This window comes from Canis aureus, chromosome 11 (genome assembly GCF_053574225.1).
Source record: "Canis aureus isolate CA01 chromosome 11, VMU_Caureus_v.1.0, whole genome shotgun sequence".
NCBI classification, from domain to species: Eukaryota; Metazoa; Chordata; class Mammalia; order Carnivora; family Canidae; genus Canis; species Canis aureus.
In genome coordinates, this window is record NC_135621.1 from 23,319,911 (window position 1) to 23,346,521 (window position 26,611).

Below are 26,611 nucleotides of genomic sequence, written 5' to 3' on the forward strand. Positions count from 1 at the left end.
AAAAGAAGGACAATACATCATGACCAAGTTGGAGTTATCATGGAAATGCAGTGTATGTTTAACATCTAAAAACTAATCAGTATAATTCACCAAATGACATAAATTATATAATTGTTCATATATATATGTATACACACACACACACACACACAAAGCATTTCACAAATTCAATGTCTATTCATGATAAAAAGTTTCAGCAAACTCAGGATGGAAAGGAGCCCCTCAATCTGTTAAAGGTCCTCCATACAGATTGACATGCTCAGTGAATGCACAAGGTCATCCAGGTTATTCCAGTTTGGGCCACTAAGAGTAAAGGTGCTACAAACATTGGGGTACCAGAGTTTGTGTGAACGTAAATCTTCATTACTCTGGGATAAATACCCAGGAAGACAATTGCTTGCGGGAGTGCATATGGTAGTTGAATATTTAATTTTTAAACAAAATGCCAAATGATTTTCCAGACTGGTGATATCATTTTACGTTCCCATTAGCCATGTACAAGTATGCAGTTTCTGCACATCCTCACCAGCAGTTGGTGTTGTCACTATTTTTGTTGTTTTTTTAGTCATTTTCATAGCTGCATACTGAACCATCTCACTATGGTTTTCATCTGTGTTTTTCTGATGACTAAGGATATCGACCATCTTTTCATATGCCTAGTTGTTTTATGTATATTTTCTTTGATGAAATGTTTCTTCATTTTCTAATTGAATTGTTTGGAGTTTGTTCATTGTTGAGGTGGTTTTGTTTTGGTTTGGTTTTGGAGATTTCCTGATATCTTCTATATACTAGTCCTTGTTGGATATGTGGTTTGCAAATATTTCTTCCTAGTCTGTAGCTTGTCTTCTTATCTTTTTAACAGGATGTTTCACAGAGCAAAACTTTTACATTTTAATGAGTCAAATTTATGAACGTCCCCTTTACTGAATAACGCTGTGGATGTCACTTCTGAGAACTCTTTGCCTAGTCCCAGATCACAAAGATTTTTCTCCCATGCATTTTTCTAAAAGTTTTACACTTTATTTATTTTTTAAAGATTTCATTTATTTATTCATGAGAGACACACACAGAGAGAGAGAGAGAGAGAGAGAGAGAGAGAGAGGGAGAGACACAGGCAGAGGGAGAAGCAGGCTCAATGCAGGGAGCCGGATGCGGGACTCGATCCTGGGTCTCCAGGGTCACAACCTGGGCCAAAGGTGGCTCTAAACCGCTGAGCCACCCGGGCTGCCCAGTTTTACACTTTAATTCCAGTCCTGAAACCAACAGTACCCTATGTGTTACCTAACTAGAATTTAAAGAAAAATTTCGGGAAAAAAATTTTAAAGTTTTACGTTTCACACATAAGTTTGTGGTCCATTTTGAGTTAATTTTTTAATGGATGGGAAACCTAGGTTGATGTTTGTTTGTTTGTTTGTTTGTTTGCTGAGAGATGGACATCTGGGTGGCTCAGTGGTTGAGCATTTGCCTTTGGCTTAGGGCGTGATCCCAGGATCCAGGATCGAGTCCCACATTGGGCTCCCTGCATGGAGCCTGCTTCTCTCTCTGCCTATGTCTTTGCTTCTCTCTCTCTGTGTCTCTCATGAATAAAAGAATAAAATGTTAAAAAAATAATTTGCTGATGGATGTCCAGTTGCTTCAGCATCGTTTGTAGAAAAGGCTATCTCTCCTCTATGGGATTACTTTTATGCCTTTACCAAAAGTCAGTTGGACATAATCGAATGGGTCTATTTCTAGGCTCTTTATTCTGTTCTGTTGATCTATGTGTCTTTTCCTCTGTTGATAAAATAGTTTCAATTGCTTTAACTGTAGAATAAGTCTTCAAACTGGGTATGTGGATTCTCCCTCACTTTATTCTTCCCTTTCAAAACTGTTTTCTCTATTCGAGTTTCTTTATTTTTCCCTATAGATTTTGCAACAATCTTGTCTGTATCTATAAATTGTCTATATCTTGTTGGGGTTTTAAAAGGAATTGCATTAAACATGTATGTCCATTTGGAGAGAATTGACATCATTACTGTGTTGTGTCTTCCAACCCATGAACAAGGTATGTCTCTACATTTACTTAACTCTTATGTAATTTATTTCATCAGCATTATATAAATTTCATCCTGTATATGTTCTACTAGGTGTATACCTATGTATTCCATATTTTTGAGTGGTTATAAATGATACTATATTTTTAGTTTTGGCGTTCACATATTCATTGCTAGTACACAGGAAAAATAGATTTCTGTGTATTTATCTTGTATTCTGAGATACTGCTGAACTCACTTATTAGTGCTAGGGTTTTTGTTTTTTGTTTTTTTTTTTTTTTTTGCAGATTTCTTGGAATTTTTCTTGCAAATTATGCCATTTGTGAATAGGGACAGTATTATTTCTTCTTTTCCAATCTGTAATGTTCTTTATTCCTTTTCTTGCTTTAATATACTGGCTAGAACTTCCAATATCATGGTGAGTGAGAATGGTAAGAACAGACCTTGCCTTGTTCCCGACTTTAGGGGGGAAGCATTCAGTCTGGTACCATTAAGTTTGAGGTTAGCTGCAGGGTTTTTGTAGATGCTCTTCATCAAGTTGAGGAAACCCCTCTCTATTTCTTTTTTCTGAGAGTTCTTTCATGAATGGGGTTGAATTTTGTCATATGCTTTTTCAGCATCAGTTGATATGATCATATTATTTTTCTTCTTTAGCTCATTAGTTTGTGCATTGATTAATTCTGAAATATTGAACTAGATTTCATTTCTGAAATAAACTCCATGTGTTATAAATCCCATGTGTCATGGTGTATAATTCTTTTTATATTGCTAAATTCTACTTACTTAGGGATATTTCGTTAGGGATGTTTGTATCTAAATTCATGAAGGATATTTGGTCCATAATTATTTTGTTTCTTTTTTTTTATTGTCCTTTACCTTGTTTTGATATCAGTATAATACTAACTTCAAAAAAGCAAATTTGAGGTGTTCCTCCTTCTATTTCCTGGAAGAGACTGTGTAGAATTAATGTTAATTCTTCTTCCTCTTTTTTTTTTTTTGTAAAGATTTTATTTATATATTCATGAGAGACACAGAGAGAGAGGCAGAGACACAGGCAGAGGGAGAAGCAGGCTCCCTGCAGGGAACCCGATGTGGGACTCAATCCCAGGATCCCTGGGTCACTCCCTGAGCCAAAGGCAGATGCTCAACCACTGAGCCACCCAGGCGTCCCATTAATTCTTCTTTAAACATTTGGTAGTATTTTTCAGTAAAACTATCTGGGTCTGGAAAGTTCTTTCTTTCTTTCTTTTTTTTTTTTTTTTTACGAATTTTAAAACAATGAATTCATTTTTCTTAATAGTTATAGGGCTGTCCAAATGATCTGTTTCATATTGAGGATTTGTGATTAGTATGTGTTTTTGGAGAAGATGGCCCCTTTCATCTAATGTGTCAAATTTACTTGTGTGCAGTTGTTCATATATTTCCCTTATTAACCCTTAAAAGCAGGTTCTGGAGTGATAGTCTCTATTACATTCCAGATGTTGGCAACTTGTATATTCTCTGTAATTTTTCAGTTTTACTGAGTTATTTTATTTTCTCAAAGAACCAACTCTTTGTTTTATAGATTTTTCTCTGCTTGAATTTTTTTCTTCTGTCTTCTGATTTCTGATCTTTATTATTTCCTTACGTCTGCTTTCTTTGGGTTTATTTTTTCTCTTCCTCTTATAGATTCTTGAGGTGGAATCCTAGATTATTGATTCAAGGTTATTCCTCTTTACTAACATATGCATATAGTGCTATAAATTTCCCTCTCGGCACTGCTTTAGCTGTTTCTCTCACATTTTGATATATTTTTATTTCAATTCAGCTCAATGTATTTTTTTTTACTTCCCTTGAGACTTCCTTTTTGACCTATGGATAATTTAGTAGCATGTTGTTTCCTTTCCAAGTGTCTGGAGATTTTCCTTTTAGCTTTTGGTCATTGGTTTCCAGTTGGCTTCCATTGTGATTAGAGAACACACCGTATGGCTTCAATTCTTTTAATTTTTTTGAGGTCTGTGTTATGGCCCAGGATATATGGTCTGTCTTGTTGCATGTTTCCTGGCAATTAAAAGAATGTGTGTCCTGCTATTGCTGGGTAGGCTGTTCTATAAATGTTGTTTAGCTCCTGTTGGTCAGTTGTGTCATTGAGTTCTGTATCTCTGTTGATATTTTGTCTGGCTATTCTATCAATCATTAAGAAGGCATGTTGAAGTCCCCAAATATATAAATGTAGATTTATCTATTTCTTTTCTCAATCTTATCCATTTTTCTTTCACATATTTTGCACATCTGTTATTGCACATTCAGAATTGGTGTCTCTTGTTGTTGGATCTGTCCTTTTATCATCATACAATCTCTATCTCCAGTAATTTGCTTTGCTCTGAAATCTACTTCATCTGATATTATTAATACAGCCATCTGGAGGATCCCTGGGTGGCTCAGTGGTTTGGCACCTGCCTTTGGCCCAGGGAGCGATCCTGAGGTCCTGGGATCAAGTCCCGCATTGGGGTCCCTGCATGGAGCCTGCTTCTCCCTTTGCCTGTGTCTCTGCCTCTCTCTCTCTATGTCTATCGTGAATAAATAAAATCTTTAAAAAAAATACAGCCATCTGCTTTCCTTGATTAATATTTACAGGATCTTTCTCTACCCTTTTGATTCTAACCTGCCTTTACCATTGTGAGTTTCTTGTGGACAGCATATAGTTAGGTCATTTAAAAAAATCCATTATGCTGAGGTGCCTGGGTGACCCTCTGACTCTTGATTTTGGCTGGAGTTGTGGACTTGGGGTAGTGAGATTGAGCCCTGCATTGAGCCCTGCTTTGGGCTCTGAGATCAGTGTGGAGTCTGATTGGGATTCTTTCCCTCAACTTGTCCTTCAACCTCTGCTCCCCACTCCCCGCAATCTCTCTCTCTCTCAAATAATAAAATTAAAAAAAATTTTTTTAATCCACTCTGCTACTCTCATCTTTTAATTGCCTATTTCTGTCCATTAGTGGTCTTCACATGGTAAATGACCATTTACATTTAATCTAATTACTGACATATTAGGGCTTATGTCTCCCTTTTGTTTTTCTTTTATATTTGTTCTATTTTTTTTCATTTCTCTGTTTCCCCCCATCATCCTGTGAGTTACTTGAATATTTTTTTGGTTACATTTTCATTTGTTTATCATGTTTTTTAATATATTGCTTTGTATAACTGTTTCTGTAGTTGCTTTAGGTATTACATCATATATACATAGCTCATCACAATCTATATTGGTATCACTTCACTTTGATCAGAATGAAGTGTAGAAATTGTACCTTCCTTCAGGTTCCTTTACTCTCTCTCTCATTCATAGTTGTTTTAAATATTCCCTCTACATATATTTGAAACCACATTAGCCAGTTTTTGCTTCAGTGTCAAACATAATTTAGAAAACTCAAGAGGAGAAGGAACACTCATCGTATTTTCCCATCCCTTTGCTTGCTTTCCCGGTGTTAGAAGGTTCTTCATTTTCTTGTTTCCTTTCGGTTTAGAAAACTTCCTTTAGCAATTATTTTAGGACAGGTTGGCTGAGAAAAATTCCTCTTAGTTTTTCTTCGTCTGATAATGTCTTGGTTTCTCTTTCATTTCAAGAATACGTTCCCTGTGTACAGAATTCTGAATTTTTCCTTTCGGTCCTGTTAAATATCATGTCACTTTCTTCTGGCCTTTGTGATTTCTGATGAGGAGTCTGCTGTTGTTGGAATGGTTTCCCCTATAGGTAGAATGTCCTTTTCCTCCTGCTGCTTTCAAGAATTTTGTCTTTGTCTTTACTTTTCAGAATTTTGACTATGATGTGTCTTGGTGTGTATTTCTTTAAATTTATCATATTTGGAATTCGCTCACCTTCTTGAAGCTATAGTTTATGTTTCTTGCCAAATTTGGGAACTTTTCAGTTATTATTTCTACCCCACCCTCTTTCTCTTCCCCTTCCAAGACTCTTATGTAACAGTATTTGATCTTTGTTATAATCCCATGGATCACTGGGGCTCTGTTCATTCCCGCCCCCCTCCAATCTGTTCTCCCTCAGTTGTCCAAATCAGATGATTTGGACCTCACAGATTCTTTCCTTCATCTATCTCCTATTTCTTTGCTGAGACTTACTATTTTTCATTTGCCTTGAGCATACTCATAATTGCTTGCTGAAGCATTTTTATCAATAGGTGCTTTGCAATCTTAGCCAGATAACGTAACACCTCTGCCATCTCAGGGTTGATATCTATTTTTTAAAAACATTTTATTTATTTATTCATGAGAGACACAGAAAGAGAGGCAGAGACATAGGCAGAGGGAGAGGCAGGCTCCCCGTGGGGAACCTGATGCAAGACTCAATCCCAGGACTCCAGGATCACGCCCTGACCCAAAGGCAGATGCCCAACCACTGAGCCACCCAGGTGCCCCTGGTTGGTATCTATTTATTGTCTTTTTTCATTCTGTTTGAGATCTTTCTGGTTCTTGGTATGATGGGTGATTTTCAAGTGAAACCTGGGCATTCTCATATTACGTATGCAATTCTGGGTCTTATTTAAACCTTCTGTTTCAGCTGGCTTTCTCTCATACCATTCTGGCCGGGGAAGCAGGGGCCCTGCCTCATTATTGCCAGGTGGAGATAGACATCCTCGTTTTCCACTCAGCCTTCATTGACACCCAAGGTGGAGGCTTCCCATCCCCTCTGGGGGGTTGGGTAGGCGTTCTGGCTCCCTGTTGAGCCTCCCCTGAAATCTCCCTGGCTGGGACGGATAGAGAGGCTTTGTTACCTCTCTGCACCTGGAGCCCAGGTTGGGGTAAGGGGAGGGTGACCTGTTACTATTGGGACATGGTGAAGGTCCTAACTCTACTTGGCCTCCTCTGACAAAAGCCACATGGGGAGGAGGAAAAATGCTTTTGGCCCTGCCGAGGTGGGGTAGACGTTGAGACTGACACCACAGGAGAGGGGCCTCGTTACCAGCTGGCAGGGATGGCAGTCCTGGCTCCCCACTTGGCCATCTCTGACACCAGCCCAGTGGGGATGTTGAGGCCCCTCATTGCAGCCTGGGGTGGGTGTGTGCACAAGGCCATGTTTTCTTCTGTGCGCTTAGCTAAAATAGGGCAGTTTTTGTCTAAAAGTTTTCTGTCTTGCTGGGCTGCCTCTTCTCGGTCCTTTGGCTAGAGAGAACAGGCTTTTGTTGGGCTTCTGGTTGCCTGTGCCTGCTGGCATTTCCAGATGGCAGCTTCCTCGGCTCCAAGTCTAGGATACGGCAAAAGAGAACGCAGGAACTCGCCACCCGTGTTGTTTCTTGGGTCTTGAGGCCCCTTGTCGGCTTTCCTGCTTCTTTCCATCATTTAGAATCATCTTGTATAAAATGTTCAGTTTTTAACTGAACATTACTTTTAGTACTTAGTGGGAGGAATAAGGAAAAGCATATCTACTCCATCTTCCCAGAAGCAGAAAAGCCTCTGTGCTATTTTTGCAACTTCCTGTGACTCTATGACTATTTCAAAAGAAAAGGTTAAAAAGAAATTTTAACATAGGTGTCTCACCAATTTCTTCAAGTACCAGAATCTAGGAAAGTTTTGTTTTTTTTTTTTTAACTCTAAAAGAAGAAAACTATCCATCGATTGAAGTTGATGTGTGATAAATTCCAAAGGACAGCAGCCCAGAGGAAGAGGCAAGCATGGGACCAACTTTGGCAGGAGTGGGTTTACCAAGGCAACGGGACCGTGAACAGCACCAGCAGTGCCCAGGGAGACGGGGCCAGGCAGGCAGCTCAGGACAGACCTGTGGGTGGTGTCTCTGAAGATTATGAAGCACTTTTTGGGGCACTTGGGTGGCTCAGTTGGGTGTCAGCCTTTGGCTCAAGTCATGATCCCTGTGTTCTGGGGTTAAGCCCCAGGTCCGGCTCCCTGCTCAGTGGGGAGTCTGCTTCTCTCTCTCTCCCTGCTCATGTGCTCTCTCTCTCTTTCTCCCTCTCAAATAAATAATAAAATAAAAATCTTAAAAAAAAAAAAAGATTATGGGGACACCTGGGTGGCTCAGTGGTTAAGCGTCTGCCTTCGGCTCAGGGTGTGATCCTGGGATCCAGGATTGAGTTCCATATCAGGCTCCTTGCAGGGAGCCTGCTTCTCCCTCTGCCTGTGTCTCTGCCTCTCTGTGTCTCTCATAAATAAATAAATAAATAAATAAATAAATAAATAAATAAATAAATAAAATCTTTTAAAAATAAAATAAAGATTATGAAGCACTCTTCAATCAAAAGGCATTGCTACTGCTAACCCAGTGGGGGTCCTTGAGTGCCTGCCTTTGATTCTGAGGTGAGCACCAGCCCAGGGGGCACACAAGCGTAGCACAAGAGCTGGAAGTGCCCATGGGTGCCACCTGCCCACCCCTCCTTTACAGCAGGAAGCGAGGTCCCAGCCACAGCCACAGTGAGGCTGATGGCAGTGGGCCCAGGGAAGGCCGTCTGGCTGCCCGGGAGAGGGGACCAAAGGAGAGGCCTACGGCGGAGGCCCAGCTGGCCAGCCGGACTCCAGGCTAGAGGAGATGGGAGCATCTGGAAAACATCACTCACTTTGACCAATCAGTGTTTTTAAAAGCCAAACAAAGCCACAGTGAGCACAGCCGGCTTTTCTCCCCCCTTCCAAGTAGAACAGCACATCTGGGTGTTTCATCTGACTTCACAGTTGTTTGCTGCCACAGATCCCCTGGGGACCGCATGAGCCTCTTGCAGTCGGACACATTCACCCATGTTTAACTCCCAGAAAGTGGCCTGATATCCCGAAAACAAATTAACACCTGCTTTAGGAAAACCGGATGGGTATTTCTGTGTTTCCATTGTTAGTGCATGGAAGGGCACCAGTGCATGGAAGGGCACAGTGCAGGTAGAAAAAAAGCTTCTGCCTCCACAAGGAGGCCATTCGACATGGGAACCACTCCCTCTTCCTCACAGCACCCCCTTCCTGGGGGTCCCTTCTGTGACCCTCCCTCCCCTGGGGTTTCTCCTGTCCCACTGGCCATGGGTGGGACCTGGGTTGGGTCTTGGATCCTCTCTCTTCCCTGCCCACTCTCTCTCCTGAGTCCATGCTTCCTCTCCTGCAGATCCAGTTACCATCTCTTTGTCCCTCACTCCCAGATTCACAGCTCAGACCAAGCCCTTCCCTCTGAACCTAGACATACACATGCAACACCTCCTCTGGGATGTGCCCGGGATCTCAGGACCCACCACTGACTGAGGACAGTGAACACAGAGAAGCTGCAAGACGTCCCTGGACAACTGCGTGTGGCCGGAGCTCAGGGCCCAGAAGAAGGAAGGAGGGAGCTGTTCTTGGAAAAGATCAAAACCATTACTCCTGACATAGGTATTGAAAGATGAAGAAGAGGCGTTTGGCAGGTAGACCAGATGGAGAGGGATCGTCTGGGGGACAGACGGTCTATACCAAGGTTCAGAGGTATGACAGGGCTTTCTGAGTGCCACTGGGGCAGTGTGGGTGCGGGGGCCCCAGGACACTTGGCTGCACTGATGCCCAGAAGGGCAGAGACAGTCATGGAGTCAGATTTGTGTTTTTAATAGAACCTTGGACCCACGGTTCTGTACTCTCCAATGACAACCTCGGTGTCCCCATCCGTTAAATGGAAATAATAACACAACGTACCTCCTAGGATGGTGGCACAGGCTAAACAAGATTGTGTGCCTGGCACACTGTAAGAGCAGGACAACACAACCTATTTCCTTGTGTCTCTGTTGTCATTTGTCAGGCCCTGAGGCTGAAGGGCAGGTCCTGGGATGCCTGGGTGGCTCAGTGGTTGATCGTCTGCCTCCAGCCCAGAGCATGATCCCAGGGTCCCAGGATCGAGTCCTGCATCGGGCTCCCCACAGGGAGCCTGCTTCTCCCTCTGCCTGTGTCTCTGCCTCTCTCTGTGTGTCTCTCATGAATAAATAAATAAAATCAATAAAATAAAATTAAAAAGGGCAGGTTCTGGAAGACGTGGCTGTGCTCTTGTGATTGACAGCTGCCTTGTTCAGGGAAGTCAGCACTGCACGGTGCAAAGCTGTTGACTGCACACAGATGCCAGGCTGAGGGTGCATGGTGGCCCGGATGCCACCCTCTGCAAGCTGGCAAAGGACTATGCCCGTCCAGGGAGCAGGCAATTTTTCCCAACTTACCAAGCTCTGTGTTGGGAGTAGGACCTGGGGGCTTCTTCTAATTGACAACTGTAGTCCCGGGGCCCCTGGGAACAGCGAGGGCAACTTCATTGTCCTTTCCATTTGGTCTGAGGGCCAGAAGCCAGGAGGACTTCTCACCGTGGTGTTGGTGGGGTGCGGGACCACTGGGAGAGAGAGGGCCACTCCCTCGAGCCCCAGGACAGGGCCCCCTCCATGGAGGGCACTTCCAGGAGCAGTTAGATGCCCCGTGGAATTCCACGTTAAAATAAGGTCCTTAGACCTTTGGGAGCGAGTGCCCACGTGAGCGTCTGTCTCTCCAGCTCTACCTGACTGTTGTGTTCAATACAGAACTTAGAGCCAAATAAACCTGCATTCGATCTCAGTGTCCCCACACCCCCCGCAGCTGTGGCTTGACACCCAGGGTTTGGTTTTGTCCTCTAGAACCTGGTGCAACAGTGACCGCTGCTCCCGTCACGCACGGCGGACAGGAGCCCCAAGTGACCAAAAGCGCAGATGGTGACCAGCACAGTGCCTGGCACACAGCAGCCGCGCCAGGAACTCCAGCAACACCTCTCCACCCCAGGCGGGGAAAACATGCACCAGTACTTTCCACTGACACCGCTAGAAGGTTGCGATCTGGCCAGAGGTTTATTTTAATTAGCTAACAGCAGGAAAAGTTGATTCAGGAATGCAAGTGCTTGATGATTTCCCCAGGTGGCAGGACAAAATATCGAATGGCAAAAACAAACTGACAAACATTCTTGAGGAGAAAGAGAGAGAGAGAGAGAGAGAGAGTCCTGTTAATGGCACTGCCTAAATATAGCAAAGTGTATTTTTGTAGAACACAAAAATGGTGCCCGAGCCGTGCAGGAAAATACGGCTTCTTCCCAAATTTTCCGTCCAGCTCTTTCTTGAATCCAGCCGGGCAGCCACTTCTGGAAGCATCCAGCTGAGGAGCGTCGGCCTCATGAACCTGGGTGCTAGGCACCTAGCGGGTGGAGAGACAGGGCTCGGCAAGTTTCCGTCCCTTCTCAAAAAATCCAGTATAGCAGCCCAACTCAAATTCTCAGTTCCATGGGGCTTGTCTCAGTCTGTGTGTTTGTTTGTTTTAGATTTTATTTATTTATTCACGAGACACACAGGGAGAGAGACAGAGACACAGGCAGAGGGAGAAGCAGGCCCCCTGCAGGGAGCCCAATGAGGGACTTGATCCCAGGACCCCGGGGTCAGGCCCTGAGCTGAAGGCAGATGCTCCACCACTGAGCCACCCAGGCACCCCCCGGTGAGCACAACCCCACGAAGGGCCCACAGAGACAGGATCTGGTCCGAGGCACGCAGACGACCGGGAGGCCCCTAATTGGGACCAGGTGAGCGGAGGCGTCCGCGGGGAGTCAGCCTGGCCTCTGACAGCAGCATTCCCCCCGAATTCCTTCGCTCTGATTTCGACACAGGCCATCACAACACCATGCAGAACCAATTAGGCCGTGCTCCGCAGAGGAGGCCAGGGCTCCGGTTGAGGCGGCTACAAGTGGGCGCCTTAGGAGCCCCTCCAGCTCCCCCCGCGGTTCTGTGACCCGCCCGGGCCCGGAGCCCACGCCTGCCTTCCCGAAGGAAAACCACACGTCGTTGATCATGAGTTCACTGAAACGGGTGAATGATCCCGTGGATGTTCGACAAATTGGTGACTGCAACGCAGGCCGCTCCTGGGAGCTGCTGGGGGACGGGGCCCCCGGAAAGGGGGGGGGGTCTGTGTACGTTAGAGGAACAGAGAGTGAAGCCTCCCCCCCCCCCCCAGATAGCTGTTTGCAGCTCCCTGAGGGCCAAGGGAGGTGCTGGGGGCAGAGGGCAGGGCTTGGGGCAATGGGAGCTGTCGGGGGAGGAGGCTGGCGTCAGATCAGAGGATGCATCCCTGTGATCTTCTCAGCGAACCTCTCTCTCCAGGGCAGACTTAGGATGCTCACAGGCCCGGTGGGGGAAGCTAGCCCAGGCCTTCACGGGGAGGCGGGGGAGCGAGCGAGTGCTCCACACATTGAGCTTGGATAGGGTGGGCGCAGAGGCACCGCTGCCCTTGCGGTCCTCCTGGCCCTCCGCCTGCCCGCCCCCAGGTCTTAGCTCTACCAACCGAGGGCACAACCGTGGGCCAGCGACGTCGATGACCAGGGCCTCAGTTTCTCACCCGCAGATGGGCGGGGGCATGGCGTAGAGCTGTTGTCGGGATTACACGGGATAATCCAGGCTGAGGGTGAAGTAGGGACTCAGCGAGCCTCAACTATTGTCCCGATTCTGCTTGACAAAACCCGCACGGAGCTCTTCTTCCTAGTTTTACCTTTCAGGGCAGACTGGTTGGGGAGCTATCTTAGGGAGGTAGGGTCTATGCATTCACCCAGCAAATATTTATTCCCTGGCTGCCTTCTAGGAACAAAGCAAATCATACAAATCTGTTACTCATCAGAGCTCCTGGAGGCTGCAGCGAGCAAGCCTCGAGGCACCGGGGAGATGCTCGCCCAGACCCCGGCAGCCCACCCCAGGTGAGAGGTGGTGAGGGACAGAGATCACCCTGGGCAGAGTGGTCTCTGTCCCCTCTCGTGATTCGAAAGCACAAAACCCAAGTGAAAGGCCATGGTGTTCGGAGAGGGGCCGTGGGGGAGCTTGTGGCTGGGCCTACCTGTCGACCGCTCAGCTCGGCCCATCCACCGTCTTGCTAAAGCTCACTGGCTTCCCCAGCCCACAGGCATCGGCCCAACCTCTTGGCCTCCTCAGGGCTCAAGGTACTTCTCAAGCTGGTTCTGCCTGCCTCTGGTCCCTCTTTCTAGAAACTTTCCTTTCAGTCTTCCTACCTATACATCCTTCACCCATCTGGGTCATCTCCGCGTCCTGGGTCCCGCTCAGCGTAGGTGCCAGAGTCCTGCCACCAGACCATCAATTCCATCATCTAGGATGCAGCACACAGGAAGGAGGAAGAGGCACAGTCTCACAGGGGGGTGGGGGTGTCCTGCTCTCAGGGCCATTCCTGGAAGCTCCCTTCCATCCTTACACTAAATTCTATATAAGAGTATATTGTTGTTGTTGTTCTTTACATTTTTCTCAGAAGGTGGAATTCAAGTGGAGACATCGAAAGATTCAGGTCTCGAAAAAAGCCACAGCCAAGTGGGATCTGGATTCTTCCAAAGATCCCTTCGGCTGGAGGGGCGGGGAGCAAGCTGTCGGAGGTGGGCAAGAGGAGGCTGATGTAATGGTCCAGATTCTGCAAGAGGACCCACACACACACACACCAGGACAGTAGCCAAGGGGATGGAGAAGAGGGGACCGGCGCTTGGTTGACATGGATGTGACATGGGTGGTGGAGGGGCAGATCAGGAGAGAGTCCTAGATCTCCTGCCCAGGACCAGGACCAGCGGGTGCCTTTCTCCAACGTGGGATTGGCAGATAGAAGAGCAGATCTGGGGGGAATGATGATCCAGTTCGGACACACTGAGTCTGAGGTGCCTATGGGACATCTGAGTGGAGATTTCTAGTAGCAGAAAAAGAAGCTCAGAGCATAAGTGGGGGCTAGAGGTTTTATTTGCACTCCAGGACATTTCCTACCAGCTGGGGGACACCTTCCCCCAAGGCGCCTCACCCCAGTCTTCCGGATGCCTGGAGACAGGAGGAGGCAGGAGACCCGAGTATTGCAACATCCCGAGGTGATTTATAGGGAAAACGTCTTGTGTGTTTGTTTCTCAGCACTGCCTTCCAAGAGCGAATCTAAAACCCCACATTCTGATCCTCAGTGTAATTTCCAGTCATTCCCACCGACAACATTTGGTTCTTATTACCGAAAGATACTCACACAGATGTAGCATTAGAATCTTGGCTCTGATGGGTGAAGAAAACAAGATAATCGAGAGTCTTGCAGCAACCCTCAGACATTTACGATTCCAAGAAATGGTTGTTGGATCACGCCTCCAGAATGGCCATTTTCGGTGAGATTCTGCGTGGAAGACAGCCAGCCACTCAGGAAATTTCAGCCGGTCTGTCTGAGCTTGTACCCGGAGGCCCCTCGACGGTGAGTCCCGTAGGGACAAGGGCCTGGGCATTGTCTCTTGGCGTCCCCAGCCAGGCACACGGACAGTACTCCCTGAGGACCTGCTGACCGAGAAAAGGAACAACTGAGCCTCACAAGTCAGGACAAGCTAGTTTTTCTCATTTGACATTTCCTTCCAAAGGTTTCAAGGGCTTCTTAAAAGGAGAGGTGGCTTCTCTGAGACAGAGATGGAAAAGTGTTTACAGAGTTTTGAAATTGGATGGAGAACTTTCTCCTTGACTTGGTCAAAATCTATAATATTCAATGATTTGGGCCCTTTCATTATACGCTATACATTACTGGTATAGCGCTCGCTCACGAACCCTGGATATCCCCCAGCGTATTTTTTTTTTTAAATGTTTATTTATTTATGATAGTCACACAGAGAGAGAGAGGCAGAGACACAGACAGAGGGAGAAGCAGGCTCCATGCACCGGGAGCCCGACATGGGATTCGATCCCGGGTCTCCAGGATCGCGCCCTGGGCCAAAGTCAGGCACCAAACCGCTGCGCCACCCAGGGATCCCCCCCAGCGTATTTTTAAGGATTTATTTTTATTTTAGGGAGAGAGTGAGAGCGAGTGCAAGAGCTGGGGGAGGGGCAGTAGGAGAGACTCTCAAGCAGACCCCCTCCTGAGCGTGGAGCCCAGTGTGGGGCTCGATCCCAGGACCCTGAGATCATGACCTGAGCTGAAACCAAGAGTCTGACACTTAACCAACCGAGCCACCCAGGCGCCTTCCCATCCTCTTTTTTAAAGATTTATTTATTTTTATTTGAGAGAGAGAGAGAGAGAGACACTAGTCAAGTATATCCTTACATAATAATAGCTAACATTGATGACGTTTATCCTATGTGCCAAGCACTTTAGTGACCCATCTCTTTTAGTTCCCACAATTCTGGGCCAATGATATGCTTATTATCTCTATTTTATAGATGTGGAAACGGGCCTTGGAAGGTCATTTTTCCAAGGGCACATGGGTTGCAAGAGGCAGAGCTGCTATTTGAGCCCCAGGAATGTGACTCTGCAGCCCACGTACCCACAGTTTCCGACTGCTTCTGTGTGCCAATGATAAGCCACAGGTGGTGGGATGACGCCTCCAGGGACATTCATCCGCTTACTCCTCTTGGCAACTCTGACAGATAGGTCAGTGCTATGATCCCATTTTGCAGCTGGGGAAACTGAGCCTCGCAGAGATAAAGCCACTTGTGTGAAGTCACGTGAAATGACAGAGCCTGAACCCGCATCCAAGGGACAGCAATGTGCACCTTTGTCTTCCCACAGGCCCCAGGTCTCCACACTGGACCCCATGACTTCACAGGGGTCCTGTCACACAACAGGTGTCTCCATCCAGCTCCCCCAGGGTATGCAGGCTGACGGGGGAGGGCCTCAGCCCCGGGAACCCCCAGGACCCTCTGGGGCCCCAGTGCAATTGTGGACGAGCCAGGCATAGCTCAGGGAGCCCTGGAGAGAAGCAAAAGAAATCCGGCTATGGGGATGCTGGGTGGCTCAGCAGTTGAGAGTCTGCCTTCAGCTCTGGGAGTGATCCTGGAGACACGGGATCGAGTCCCACATCGGGCTCCCTGCATGGAGCCTGCTTCTCCCTCTGCCTGTGTCTCTGCCTCTGTGTGTGTGTGTGTGTGTCTCATAAATAAATAAATAAATAAATAAATAAATAAATAAATAAATAAATAAATAAAATCTTAAAGAAAGAAAGAAAGAAAACGGGCTAGTGTAGCTAATTCTGCACCGAGGAAACCCCTAACCAAACACCGACGCCTTCCTGTGTCAGTGGGGACACCTCCCCACCCCGTCTCATGCACGCTTCCATATGGAAGGAATCAGGAGTCTGATTGAATTCTGTCCCCCTTCTGGGGCTTGCTTGCCTGGCGGGACTGAGTCAAGGTCAGGAAAACCTCTCTCTTCCCCAGTGATGCTTCTGTGACCACACAGCTCCGTGACCCCTGACCCCAGGACCTACCCCTTAGCCTGCCAACTTGCAGCCCAGGAGAGAGAACTGGGCCCCAAGAGCCTCAAGTCATCTGGGATGCTGCCAGCTGTGGGGCAAGCCCCGGAGCCCATTCTTGCCTGGTAGTCAATGGATCCAGGAGTGACGGGATCCTGCATGGACCCCTGCCTGGACCAGCCAAGCAAGCAGGCTTTTCTCCAATTCAGGATGGAGAGCAGGTCTCTGCTTGTGTCGCTGCCTTTCTCTGTGTGTCTCTCATGGGTAAATAAATAAAATCTTAAAAAAAAAAATTAAAAGAAGCAGATAACCTTCCCCATGTCTGCAGCATTATCTGGCTCCAGGCCACCATCACCCCCACTTGGATAATTCCTGTGGGCTCCCCTCCTGTCCTCTGCTTCATCTCTGTTTCCTTCCCACACACCAGTCTTACCGCAGCAGCCAGAGTTGTCTCCACATGCAAGTCAAATTGCACCATGCTCAAAATCCTCCAAATCACCAGTCTTACTCCCAGGGAACATTAAAATCCTTGCAAAGGCCTGTAGGCTCCTCCCTTCTCCCTTTCCCCCCACTCCTACACTGACTCAGCTCCAGCCACACTAGCCTCCTAGAACTCCCAAGCGTTGTCCCTCCCAGGACCTTTGCATCTGATGTCCCCTCTGTCTGGAGAGGCTTTGGCCCTCATGCCCTCAGGTTCTCATTTCTACATCTCCTCCTCGCCAAAGCTTTCCCTGGCGTAGTGGACACTGGGATGCATGGCCCAGGTTCCTCTTCAGGAATGGAAGACCTGATCCCTGGCTGCTCTTGCCCCCTTCGAGAATTGCCTCAGCTGAGGAAGGCCACGTCTCCTTCCAGGGGCAGGCTTGTCCAACAGTTGATCCACACAAAGAATAAAGGTCTAATTTTAGACGTTTCTGAAGGCTCGTCCATGTCCCGAGCTCCATGCGGGGCTGGCTGATGTCTTTGTCGGGCCTTGTCACAGCTCAGCTTCTCCCCCTGCCCAATCCTGTCTTCTCCCCCTCCTTCCACACATACTGATCCCAACCGCCCAGCCTGAGTAACCCCTGTGCACTAATGTCCTCATCAGTCTGCTTCCCAGGGCATCAGTGACACCAGGCACCCTACCGAAAAGTACAGAATGCCTCCTCAAACACATGCTCACTAACCCCCTTTCTCCGCTCATTAGTGCTCATCCCTACCCTCACTCACACATTTACTTGTTCATCTTATTCATTGTCCGTCCTCCCGCCCAAATGTGAGCCCCACAAGGACAGGCCTATGTGTTCTTTTGTTTTAATTTCACTGCTTAGGACAATATCTAGCACTATTAGCACCCCCTCAAAGTTTGTTGAATGAATGAGTGACAGGCCGTGCTGTCCTTGACTTGCGGACTCTGACACTGTGAGTCAGTGTAATTAGTTTGGGGAACCTGATTTCCAGATCTTGACAACTTGCTACCAGTAAATCCCATTTTGCTGCACTCCGGATTGTGTGGGTCCCGATTCTCACCCTTCTCATCTGACCACCTGAGGAGTGTATTTTTTTGTAGAGCTTCCATCCACATCATCGTGGAAAATGTTGGATAAATCAAAGTGGCTTTTGTGGCCATTTTCTTGGTGGCGTTCATGTCCACTTGAGTTGATCTTGTCCATGTGTCTGTTTGCTTGTGTACTTCCACCCCTCTTACCTGTGTGTCTTGTTCATTGCTGCAGCCCAGGGTCCACTACCACATCTGGCACCTTATGGACCTCTTGTGGTTGGCCTCATCACCACCTCATCACCTACTCGGCAGGTGGGTGTCATGTTCCCCCCACCAAGGCTGGCTGGTCACACTCTTTGACACCTTGGGATGCCTCCCTGGTACCGCTCTGGGTCATGCTCCCTGGTGTTCCCCATGCCCATGAGTACACTGGTCCTTGGACCCCTGGCGCCCTTGCCTATCTCTCTAACAGAAGTCCCATGGAACTGAGCCACAGCTCTCTGTTGTCAACAAAGCAATTATAAATAGGACACACTGTGTGCTGGGACTGTCCTCTCCCCCTGGGTGAGTGTTTCCCTGGCAGCTCCTCAATCATCACATAAATGAGTCCCCAGTGGATTCATCCCACTTGCTCTAGGGACATGCCCTGAGTGAGCCTGAATGCTGAGTGGACCAGCTCTGGCTGTGAAAGTCACACCACACAGTTCATTAATTAGTGCAACAAATACATGTCAGGCGGTGTTCAAGGCTCTGGGAATAGAAGTGATTAAAGCTGAGCCTCTTCCCTCATGGAACTTACCTCCTAGTGGCAGGTGAGGACCGATGATAAGCATACCTATCAGGTGATGGATGCCACGGAGAAAAGCAAAGCAGGGTGGGAAGAGTGCTCTGGAGGAGGGGTGTTGTCATTGGATGTGGGAGTCAGGAAAGAGCCTCACTGAGAAGGTGACTTTTGAGCTGAGCCTGTAAGGAGAGGATAGATTTGGCCATGTGGATATCCAGAGAAAGAGCTTTAGAAGCTGAGGGAATACCGAGCTTAGAGGGCCTGGGGCAGGAATGAGGTTGGCAGGCTCAGTGAATAGCAAGGACACAAGGGTGGTCGGAGCAGAGTAAGCAAGGAGGAGACAGTAGGAGAGGAGGTCAGAGAGACGTGGGGCAGGGAATGGGGTCACGTGGAGCCTTGAAGGCAACTGGCTTGACTCCCAGCAAGTTGGGAGCCACTGGAGGGTTTGAGCAAAAAGACAGCCTGACTTGCATTTTAACTTTGTCTCTGTGGCTTCTTTGTTGAGAAAGAATGTGTGTGGATGGAGGGAGAAGCTGGGACAGCAGTGAGGAGACTAATGAAGTCAGTCAGCCAGGAGAGAACAGTCTGGACAAAGGGCCGAGAAGGCAGTAAGAAGTGGTCAGAAAATATTTGGAAATCTAGTCAATAGAATTTGCTGATGGAGTGGATGTGGGATGTGTGAGAGACAAAACCCAGGGATGAGACCCAACTTTTTGACCTGAGCATTTGGGAAAATGGGATTGCCATTGACAGAAATGGTGAAGATTTGGAGGACCGGGTTTGGGGCAGAGTTCTGTTTGGGTGCATTAACTCTGTTAGATACCCAAGTGGAGCTATCAAGTGGGCCTTTGATGCTGAGCATGGAATCCAGGCCAAAGGTCAGGCTAGAGACACACTTTCGAGAGCTGTCACCCATCCTCATGACCTGGGGCTCTGCCGACCATTCCTTCTGGGCACCCTGGGAGTTGGGGTCCAGCTCCACCTTGGAAAAGTTAATGCTATCCTTTAAATTTCCATTCCTCATCTGGGAACTAAAATTGGCCATCACGCATTACGGATCCAGGTGACCCTGGAGCTGAAAGACCTTTCTGAGCCACTTCCCACATGAGCAAACCAAGGACAGAGTAACCCTGCTGAGAGACTTAATGGTGGCTGGCTGGCTCCAGCGCTCATCCTGGGGAGGGATCAGTCCTGTCCTCAGGCTCTGCGAGTTCCCACTGGACATCCAGTCAACAAAGGCACATTTGTTGAGCTCAAGAGGCCCAATGGGAACTTTACGGGGTCACGAGTTCACAGCTCACTCTGGTGTGAAAGAGAAGACCTGAGCTATGTCTTCTTTCTCCAATGGGTTTTGGAATGCTCCATCCCCAACAATTGTGGACAATAGGGTTGAAGTCAGTTTTGGCACTGTCAAAACAAGTGTTTCAAAAGCATTCTAGAACATCTGGTAAGAAGAAAAGATCCACTAAATCACAGGCATTCCATCTCCCCACATTCCCACCCATGTCCACATTGGAGCCGTAACCAGTACTAGCAGGGGATTGGCCCTTGGGGCTTTGGATTCAGCACTCATTTGGCAAAAGAAAAGAAGGAAGGAGGACCTACCAGACACAGTATGGGCAAAACTGACTTTGCCAGGATTTGGCAGATGGGTGGCTAGGTTCCAGGATGGGGCAGTGTGAACCTGGGGGGCTGTTGGGCAAGGATGTAGGGTGACACCTGGACCTTCGCTGAGCAGGAGATAAGCAAAGACGAAGGCCACATAGGTCCACATAGTTCATGGTCTTGCACTCTCTCAGCTTCCTCAGGCTTCTTTTCATCATTGTCTTATCATCATGTGGACACATCACAGGTCGGGAAGAAGCCTCTTTGGGAAAAAGTGCTCAGAAGGCCCTCTCACTCGACTCCACCCGTCATGCTCTCTGGTCTGTGGCCAGGCAAGAGGCGTGGGAATCAGTCATCTCTGCAGCAGCCCTGCGCGGTGTCTGTCACAGTGGGTTATACCCACAGCCTCTGCACCAGCCTCATCTATCTGCCTGGGGAGACGGGAGGCACGCAGTGAAACAAGATGGCCCGCAAAGGGTGGATGCATGCAAGACACAATGCCACCTGCTGGTGGACAGAGGCACGGCCGACAGCCGCCCCGCTCATTCCTCCGGAATCTGGTAGCAGGTGGGTTAGGGCCCCTGCCTTTGCTTACTTGATGCGGGTGAGGGCACAGAGTCTTTTTGGTTTTTTTGTTTTGTTTTTGTTTTTCCTGTACATTTCCTTCACTCCAAAAAAATTTCCTGTGACTTTTGTGGTCATCACCCTGTCCCAGGCAAACACTGATAGAATAGTTTTGCTGATGCTAGAACTTCACATATATAGAATTGGATTTATGTACTCTTTTTAGGTCTGGTACAATGTTACCGGTCATGTTTCTGATTCAACCATTTGGGGGGGGGGCATTCTAGTGGTTTGTTCTTGTAACTGGTGAGTGGTACAGGTAGGGTATTCGTTTACCAGATCACTTTTTGGTGGGCATCCCGGTTGTTGATCCCAGTTTGGGGCTACTGTGAATACAGATGCTATGAACATCTCTGTAAGAATCTTTTCTGTGGATGCGTGCTTTCTTTTCTCTAGGAATAGCTAGGTCACGAGGTAAATGTGTGGCCATTTTTGCTTAATGTTAAGTGCATGGTTAAATGTATAGCTAAATATATGGTTAGCTTTGTAAAAACTGCTTGTTTCCCTGCCAGTGATGGATTAAGGTTCCAGTTGCTCTGTATCTTGGTCATTATTTGGTACGGTCGATCTTTTTAATATTAGCCATTCCAGTGGCCATGTAGTGTGGTATCTTGTGGGATTTTGAAAAATTGAGATATAATTCATATATTATAATATTCACTCTTAAAAGGATATAGTGGTTTTCATTATATTCACAGAATTGTGCAACCATGACTACTATATAATTTCAGAAAATTTTCGTCACTCCAGAAAGAAACCCTGAATCTTTTAGTCCCTGGAAAATAAACTAACCTACTTTCTGTTTCTATGGATTTGGCTATCTTGGACATTTCATATAGATGGAATCACGATATGTGCCCTTTTGTGTCTGGCTTCCTTCATTTAGTGTAATTTTTTCAAGGCTCATCTGTGTTGTAGCATGTATCAGTACTTCTATTCCGTTGTGTATATATACATACACATCTTGGTTATCCATTCATCCGTGGATGGATGTTTGTGTCATTTGCACCTTTTGGCTGTTGTAAATAATGCTGCTCTGAACATTTGTGTACAAAGTTTTGTGGGGACATACGTTTTTAATTCTCTTGGGTATATAACCAGGAATGGAATTGCTGGGTCATACAGTCACTCTGCTCCACAGATTCCTGCTGCCTCACTTCTCTGCCTCTGAGCTCTTCCTCAGCTCAGTGAGATTAGTGTACTACTCTGCTTGGGGTCCCCCTTTCTGCCAATGATAGTGATGCCCTCAGAAAGAAGTGCTGGGCAATTGTACAGCTCACCTTGTTCCCCTTCTCCCAGAGATCACAGTCCTGCCCTGCCATCAATGTCTAAAAATGGTTGTTCTGTTTATTCTGTCCAGTTTTCTGTTATTTATAGCAGGAGGGATAGTCCAGTCCTAGTTACTTCATCAAGGCTGGATGTAAAAGACCAAAAGACTTTAAAAATACCTATATCCTATAACTTCATTATCTAAAGTTCTAGGGAGATCAAATCTGAATGGTGGTTTCTACTGATGTTTACCCGTGGCGGCTTATTTGCTTGCATGTTTTGTATGTTTGTGTGAGCTTGTCTTTGGTTGAATTTAATCTGAGAGAATCCTAAAGAGTCTAAGTTGGGACTGCTTTTGCCCAGCGATTATGTTAGCCTCTAGTAGGTTCTGTGGAGGCAAAATTAATCTGAGAACACTGAGATTTAATTTTTCTGCTGGGGATTTCTCTCACCTCTTTGGAAAACATGGAAACTCTGGGGCCATGTAAAAGTGAGCAACTGGGTGTGGATTCTCAAGGACCAGTATCATCAGCATCACCACTGTCATGTCATCATCCTCATCCCCACCATCACCACCAGCAACATCACCATCGCCATCATCATCACTATCCCAGAGCCATGGCGGAGACTCACTGATTTCTAACAGTCTCTGCCTATCTCTCTCATTTAGAGTGTAATCCAAGGTCCCAGATTAATGCAAAGGTCTCAGTTTTTGATAACCCCCTTTTATGAGGGCCTCTTATTATTTTTCTCCTAATTATTAATCCCCCAAACTCTGGATTCCTATTATCAGCCTTGGCCACCAGCACCGCCCCAGCCTCTATTTCTTATTAATGTTCCTGTTCTGGTTTCTGTTCACTGTTCTTATGTGTGTGTGTATAACTTCCACGGTTTCATTTACTACCTTGTGAGCTCAGCAATGCATATAAAATGCTTGTTATGATTAATCCGGGACCCAGTTGAGTGGTAGAGGACAAATATTTTAGGATATTCATTCTGCTGTATAGATCATTCCCCTTGGAAGTAGAAATCCCTCACCTCAGTGACTTCATCTGCGGAAAATGGGGACAACAATCTTGGTTTGTGAGGATTCTTGCAAAGAACTAAGACGTGTGGAAGGAATGCACTTAGCATAGTGCTTGGCACCAGTAGAGCATGCGTGCAGCATCCTTTATGATACAGGAGGTGAGGAAAAAGTACTAACTGCAACACAATGCACCGTTGACTCCTTTAACAAACATATTGCTCACGCAGGCCGTAGCTGTATATTGTATGGGTTTGGACAAATGAATGATGACCTGTTTAAATGCCCTAAAAATCCTCTATGTCACCCTTGTTCATTCCTCCCTCCCCCCAACTCCTGGCAACCACTGATCGTTTTACTGTCTCCATAGTTTTATTTTATCCAGCAGGTCATAGAATTAGAATCGCTCATTATGTAGGCTTTTCAGATTGGCTTCTTTCACCTAGTAATATGCATTTAAATTTCCTCCAAGTCTTTTTGAGGCTTGATAGCTCATTTCTGTTTATCACTGATAATATCCATTGTCTGGATTCCATTGTCTGGACATCTTGGCTATGTGCAAGTTTTTGCGAGTATGAAGAAAGCTGCTATAAACATTGGTGGGCAGATTTGTGTGTGAACATCAGTTTTCACTTTTTTGGTGTTAAGTTTAAATAACTTTGGAATCCTCTTATTTTTTTTCTATGCTGTTTTGTTTTAATGTGTCTTTCTACCTTAAAGATTTATTTACTTATTTTAGAGAGTGAGCATGAGCAGGGGGAGAGGCAGAGGGAGAAAGAGAGAAAGAATCCTCAGGCCGCCTCCCCACTCATTGTGGACCTGATATGGGGCTCGATCTCACCACCCTGAGATCACAACCTGAGTTGAAACCAAGAGTCACCCAGGTGCCCCTTAGTGTGTCTTTTGTAAGCAGCATATAAGTAGAATTTTGAAAGCCTGTCTGTGAAGAGATAAGGAAGCAGATACAGCAAAATATTAATTGGAGAATATAGGTAGACGTGTATGCATCATACCCTACAATTCTACCCATTTTTCTGTGTTTGAAAATTTGTATAGTAAAATCTTGAGACAAAATTAAATAAAATAAACCCAGCTACTCTGGAGATGTGCGTGTGCAGGTAAGACCGCAAGGGGCCATTCAGAGGAGAGTCAGAGAGACCCCACACCTGGGCCCTGGCTCCGCCTTCCAGCCAGCGCTAAGGTGTAAGCTCTCTTCTGTTTTCTCTTGGCTGGAGGGTGATCACGACAACCAGCGGTATAAGGGCTGTGGCACCAGCCTGCCCAGTGCCTGGCCTGGGTGGATCCTTCAGTGGCTGGGTTCCTTTACCCATGCCTGAGAACCACCTGGAATGTGTTGTGCTTCTGGTCACCAGCAGAGGGCTCCCGTAAAGCAAGCCGGTGCCCAAAGTTTCCAAGCCTGTCCTTCCTCTTAGAACATTTGTTATAATGATGCAAAATTCAGAGTTAAAGCATGCCTTTCACGCTGTAGATATCATTGGTTAAGGTCACTGGGGTAGGCCTTAATCCAATATGGCTGTTATCCTTATAAAAAGGGGGAAATTTGGACACAGAAGCATGCATATGGATAATGTCATGCAGAGACGGAGGCATAGGTCAGGGTGATGCATCTACAAGCCAAGGAACCCTAAAGGTCGCCAGCAAACCCTTGGAAGCTGCAGAGCCCTCAGAAGAAGCCCACCAACACCTTGATCTCTGTCCTCCAGACTGTGAAGAAGTATAAATGTTTGTGGCTTAAGCCCACCAGTCTGTAGTCCTTTGTTACGGCAGCTCCGGGAAACTAATGCGCCCCTAACCTGCCCCCCAAAGGGAGTATACTGTCCCTGTTGATCACTTAGGAGTACCCACTCCATTGGGATGGTCAGCAGCAGTGGCAAGGGGGTGAATCACAGGACACGCACTTGATTTGGATGGATGTGGATGTCTCCTTTCCCTGCAGAGGACCATAAGTCAAAGTGAGTCTGCCCAGCTGCCTAACGGGGGCAGAAAGTCCAGAACACGCTCATCTGCACCAGGCACTAGTGAGATCCAGCATCCATTAGGTGCTAATAAATGGGCTTGCATGCTCCCCACTCCCCAGCATAAGATCACAATTGGTATCTCAGCTGCTGCACCTGCAGGAGCCCCTACCCCCCACCCCACCCCACTTCACCCTGTGGGTGGCACCATTACTAGGCTAACTCTGGGTTTGAACTAGGTCCCAGTTTACCATTCACTCAGATGCTTTGCCATTCTGGGAGCCCATGTGAGGCTGGATTGGCCGGGAGACGGTGACATGCATCTTCAAAGTCAGCCTGTCCTCTGGCAGCCCCGCTGCTGCTGAAGCCACCTTTCAGAAACATGCACACTGGACCCTGTTACTCGCTGGCCCACAGCTCCTCGGGAGCTCTCCTGGCTAGAGCCCACAGGATCCTCCCCTTCCACTTCAGCCCGTGCGGTCCCCCAGGCCATCTGCACACTGTGCTCTAACAAATAATGTTCAGCTGGACAGTCCAGCCCCAAGTGACCCAGCCAGGAAACCCTGCCAACCCTCAGGCCCCGTTAACATCAGCCGGTGAAGGGTTTGGAGCCTAAGCAGAATGAGAGTCGCCTTTAGACCAAGAGGGGGATGAGCCAACCAGCTTATGTTGGCATACCTAGCTCTCTCTCAGCTAATTGGTAAAGGGCCACCAAGAGCTGCCATATGTCACTGGTTCTGTGCACATGGCCCCCCAAGAAACCTACATGGAGAAGGAAGAGTCAACTGGGTAAGATGCACTCATCCTGGGCCTGGGAGCTAGAGACCCCATTCCTGCCAGACACAGTACTCCTGCCCAGTATAAAGTGCCTCCTTCCACCTCCCCTCTGGCAAATTCCAAGTCCACTCTTCAAGTCTGCTGGAGGTCCCCCCAACAACTCTTCTTCTACTCTTTACACCATTCTGGAATCACTGCCCGGTCACATGGTTGGCCAGCTCAGTTTCCCAGCCCCCTGTGTCGCGGGATGTGGTTACGTGACCCATCTCTGGCCAACAGGATGTGAACGGAGGTGAAACGTACACTTTCTATGGCTCGTCCTGGAGAGTAAGGAGCATGCCATGGTCCCCTTTGCCCCCCTTTCCCCTCCTCCCTGCTGGCCTAGTGACATGGTGGTGGCACCTGGAAGCAGCATCCCTGGACCACAAGATGGGAGATGCCAGAGCAGGGAGGGAGCAGCACTTGGCTTGGTCTTCTGAGAGCAAGAGGGAAGTGGCTTTGCTGAGGCCACACTTGCTTTGGGTCTCTGTCACTGGAGCCAGGAGAGTGAGGCGTGCGTTTGAGAGCTGGACTCCCTGGGCTCAACCCCAGGCCCATCACCGCCATCAGCATGACCGTGGGCGAGTCACTTAACATCCCTAAATCTCAGGCTCCTCTCCCGGAGCACGTGAGTAATAACGATACCCACCACCGGCTGCCGTGAGGGTGAAATTGTTCTAAACGCCTTGCACATAGTGAGCACCCGTGTTAGCTTTGACAGCAGCTGGAACTAGGGTCTCAGTGAGATGCGGGCCCCCTCAAATGCCTCTCTCTGGGATGGTCCTTTGCAGGGTCACATCTGCTCCATCCCTGTGGCCACAGCACCC

At 47.4% G+C, this 26,611-nt stretch overlaps 1 protein-coding gene across 3 annotated transcripts in view; it reads right to left on the bottom strand.

The window, feature by feature from the left end:
• Positions 1-16,680, bottom strand: part of FBLN1 (fibulin 1) — a 117,191-nt gene extending 100,511 nt beyond the window's left edge. For 2 of the 3 annotated variants that reach the window (XM_077914114.1, XM_077914117.1), the window contains exons 1-2: positions 16,640-16,680; positions 14,010-14,308 (exon numbers count right to left, since the gene is read on the bottom strand). In XM_077914114.1, coding sequence (XP_077770240.1) covers positions 14,010-14,308; positions 16,640-16,665 — 325 coding nt within the window. In that variant the 5' untranslated portion in view covers positions 16,666-16,680. The remainder of the gene's footprint in view (positions 1-14,009; positions 14,309-16,639) is intronic. The other variant, XM_077914115.1, reaches the window with a different exon arrangement.
• Positions 16,681-26,611: the final 9,931 nt, after the last annotated feature.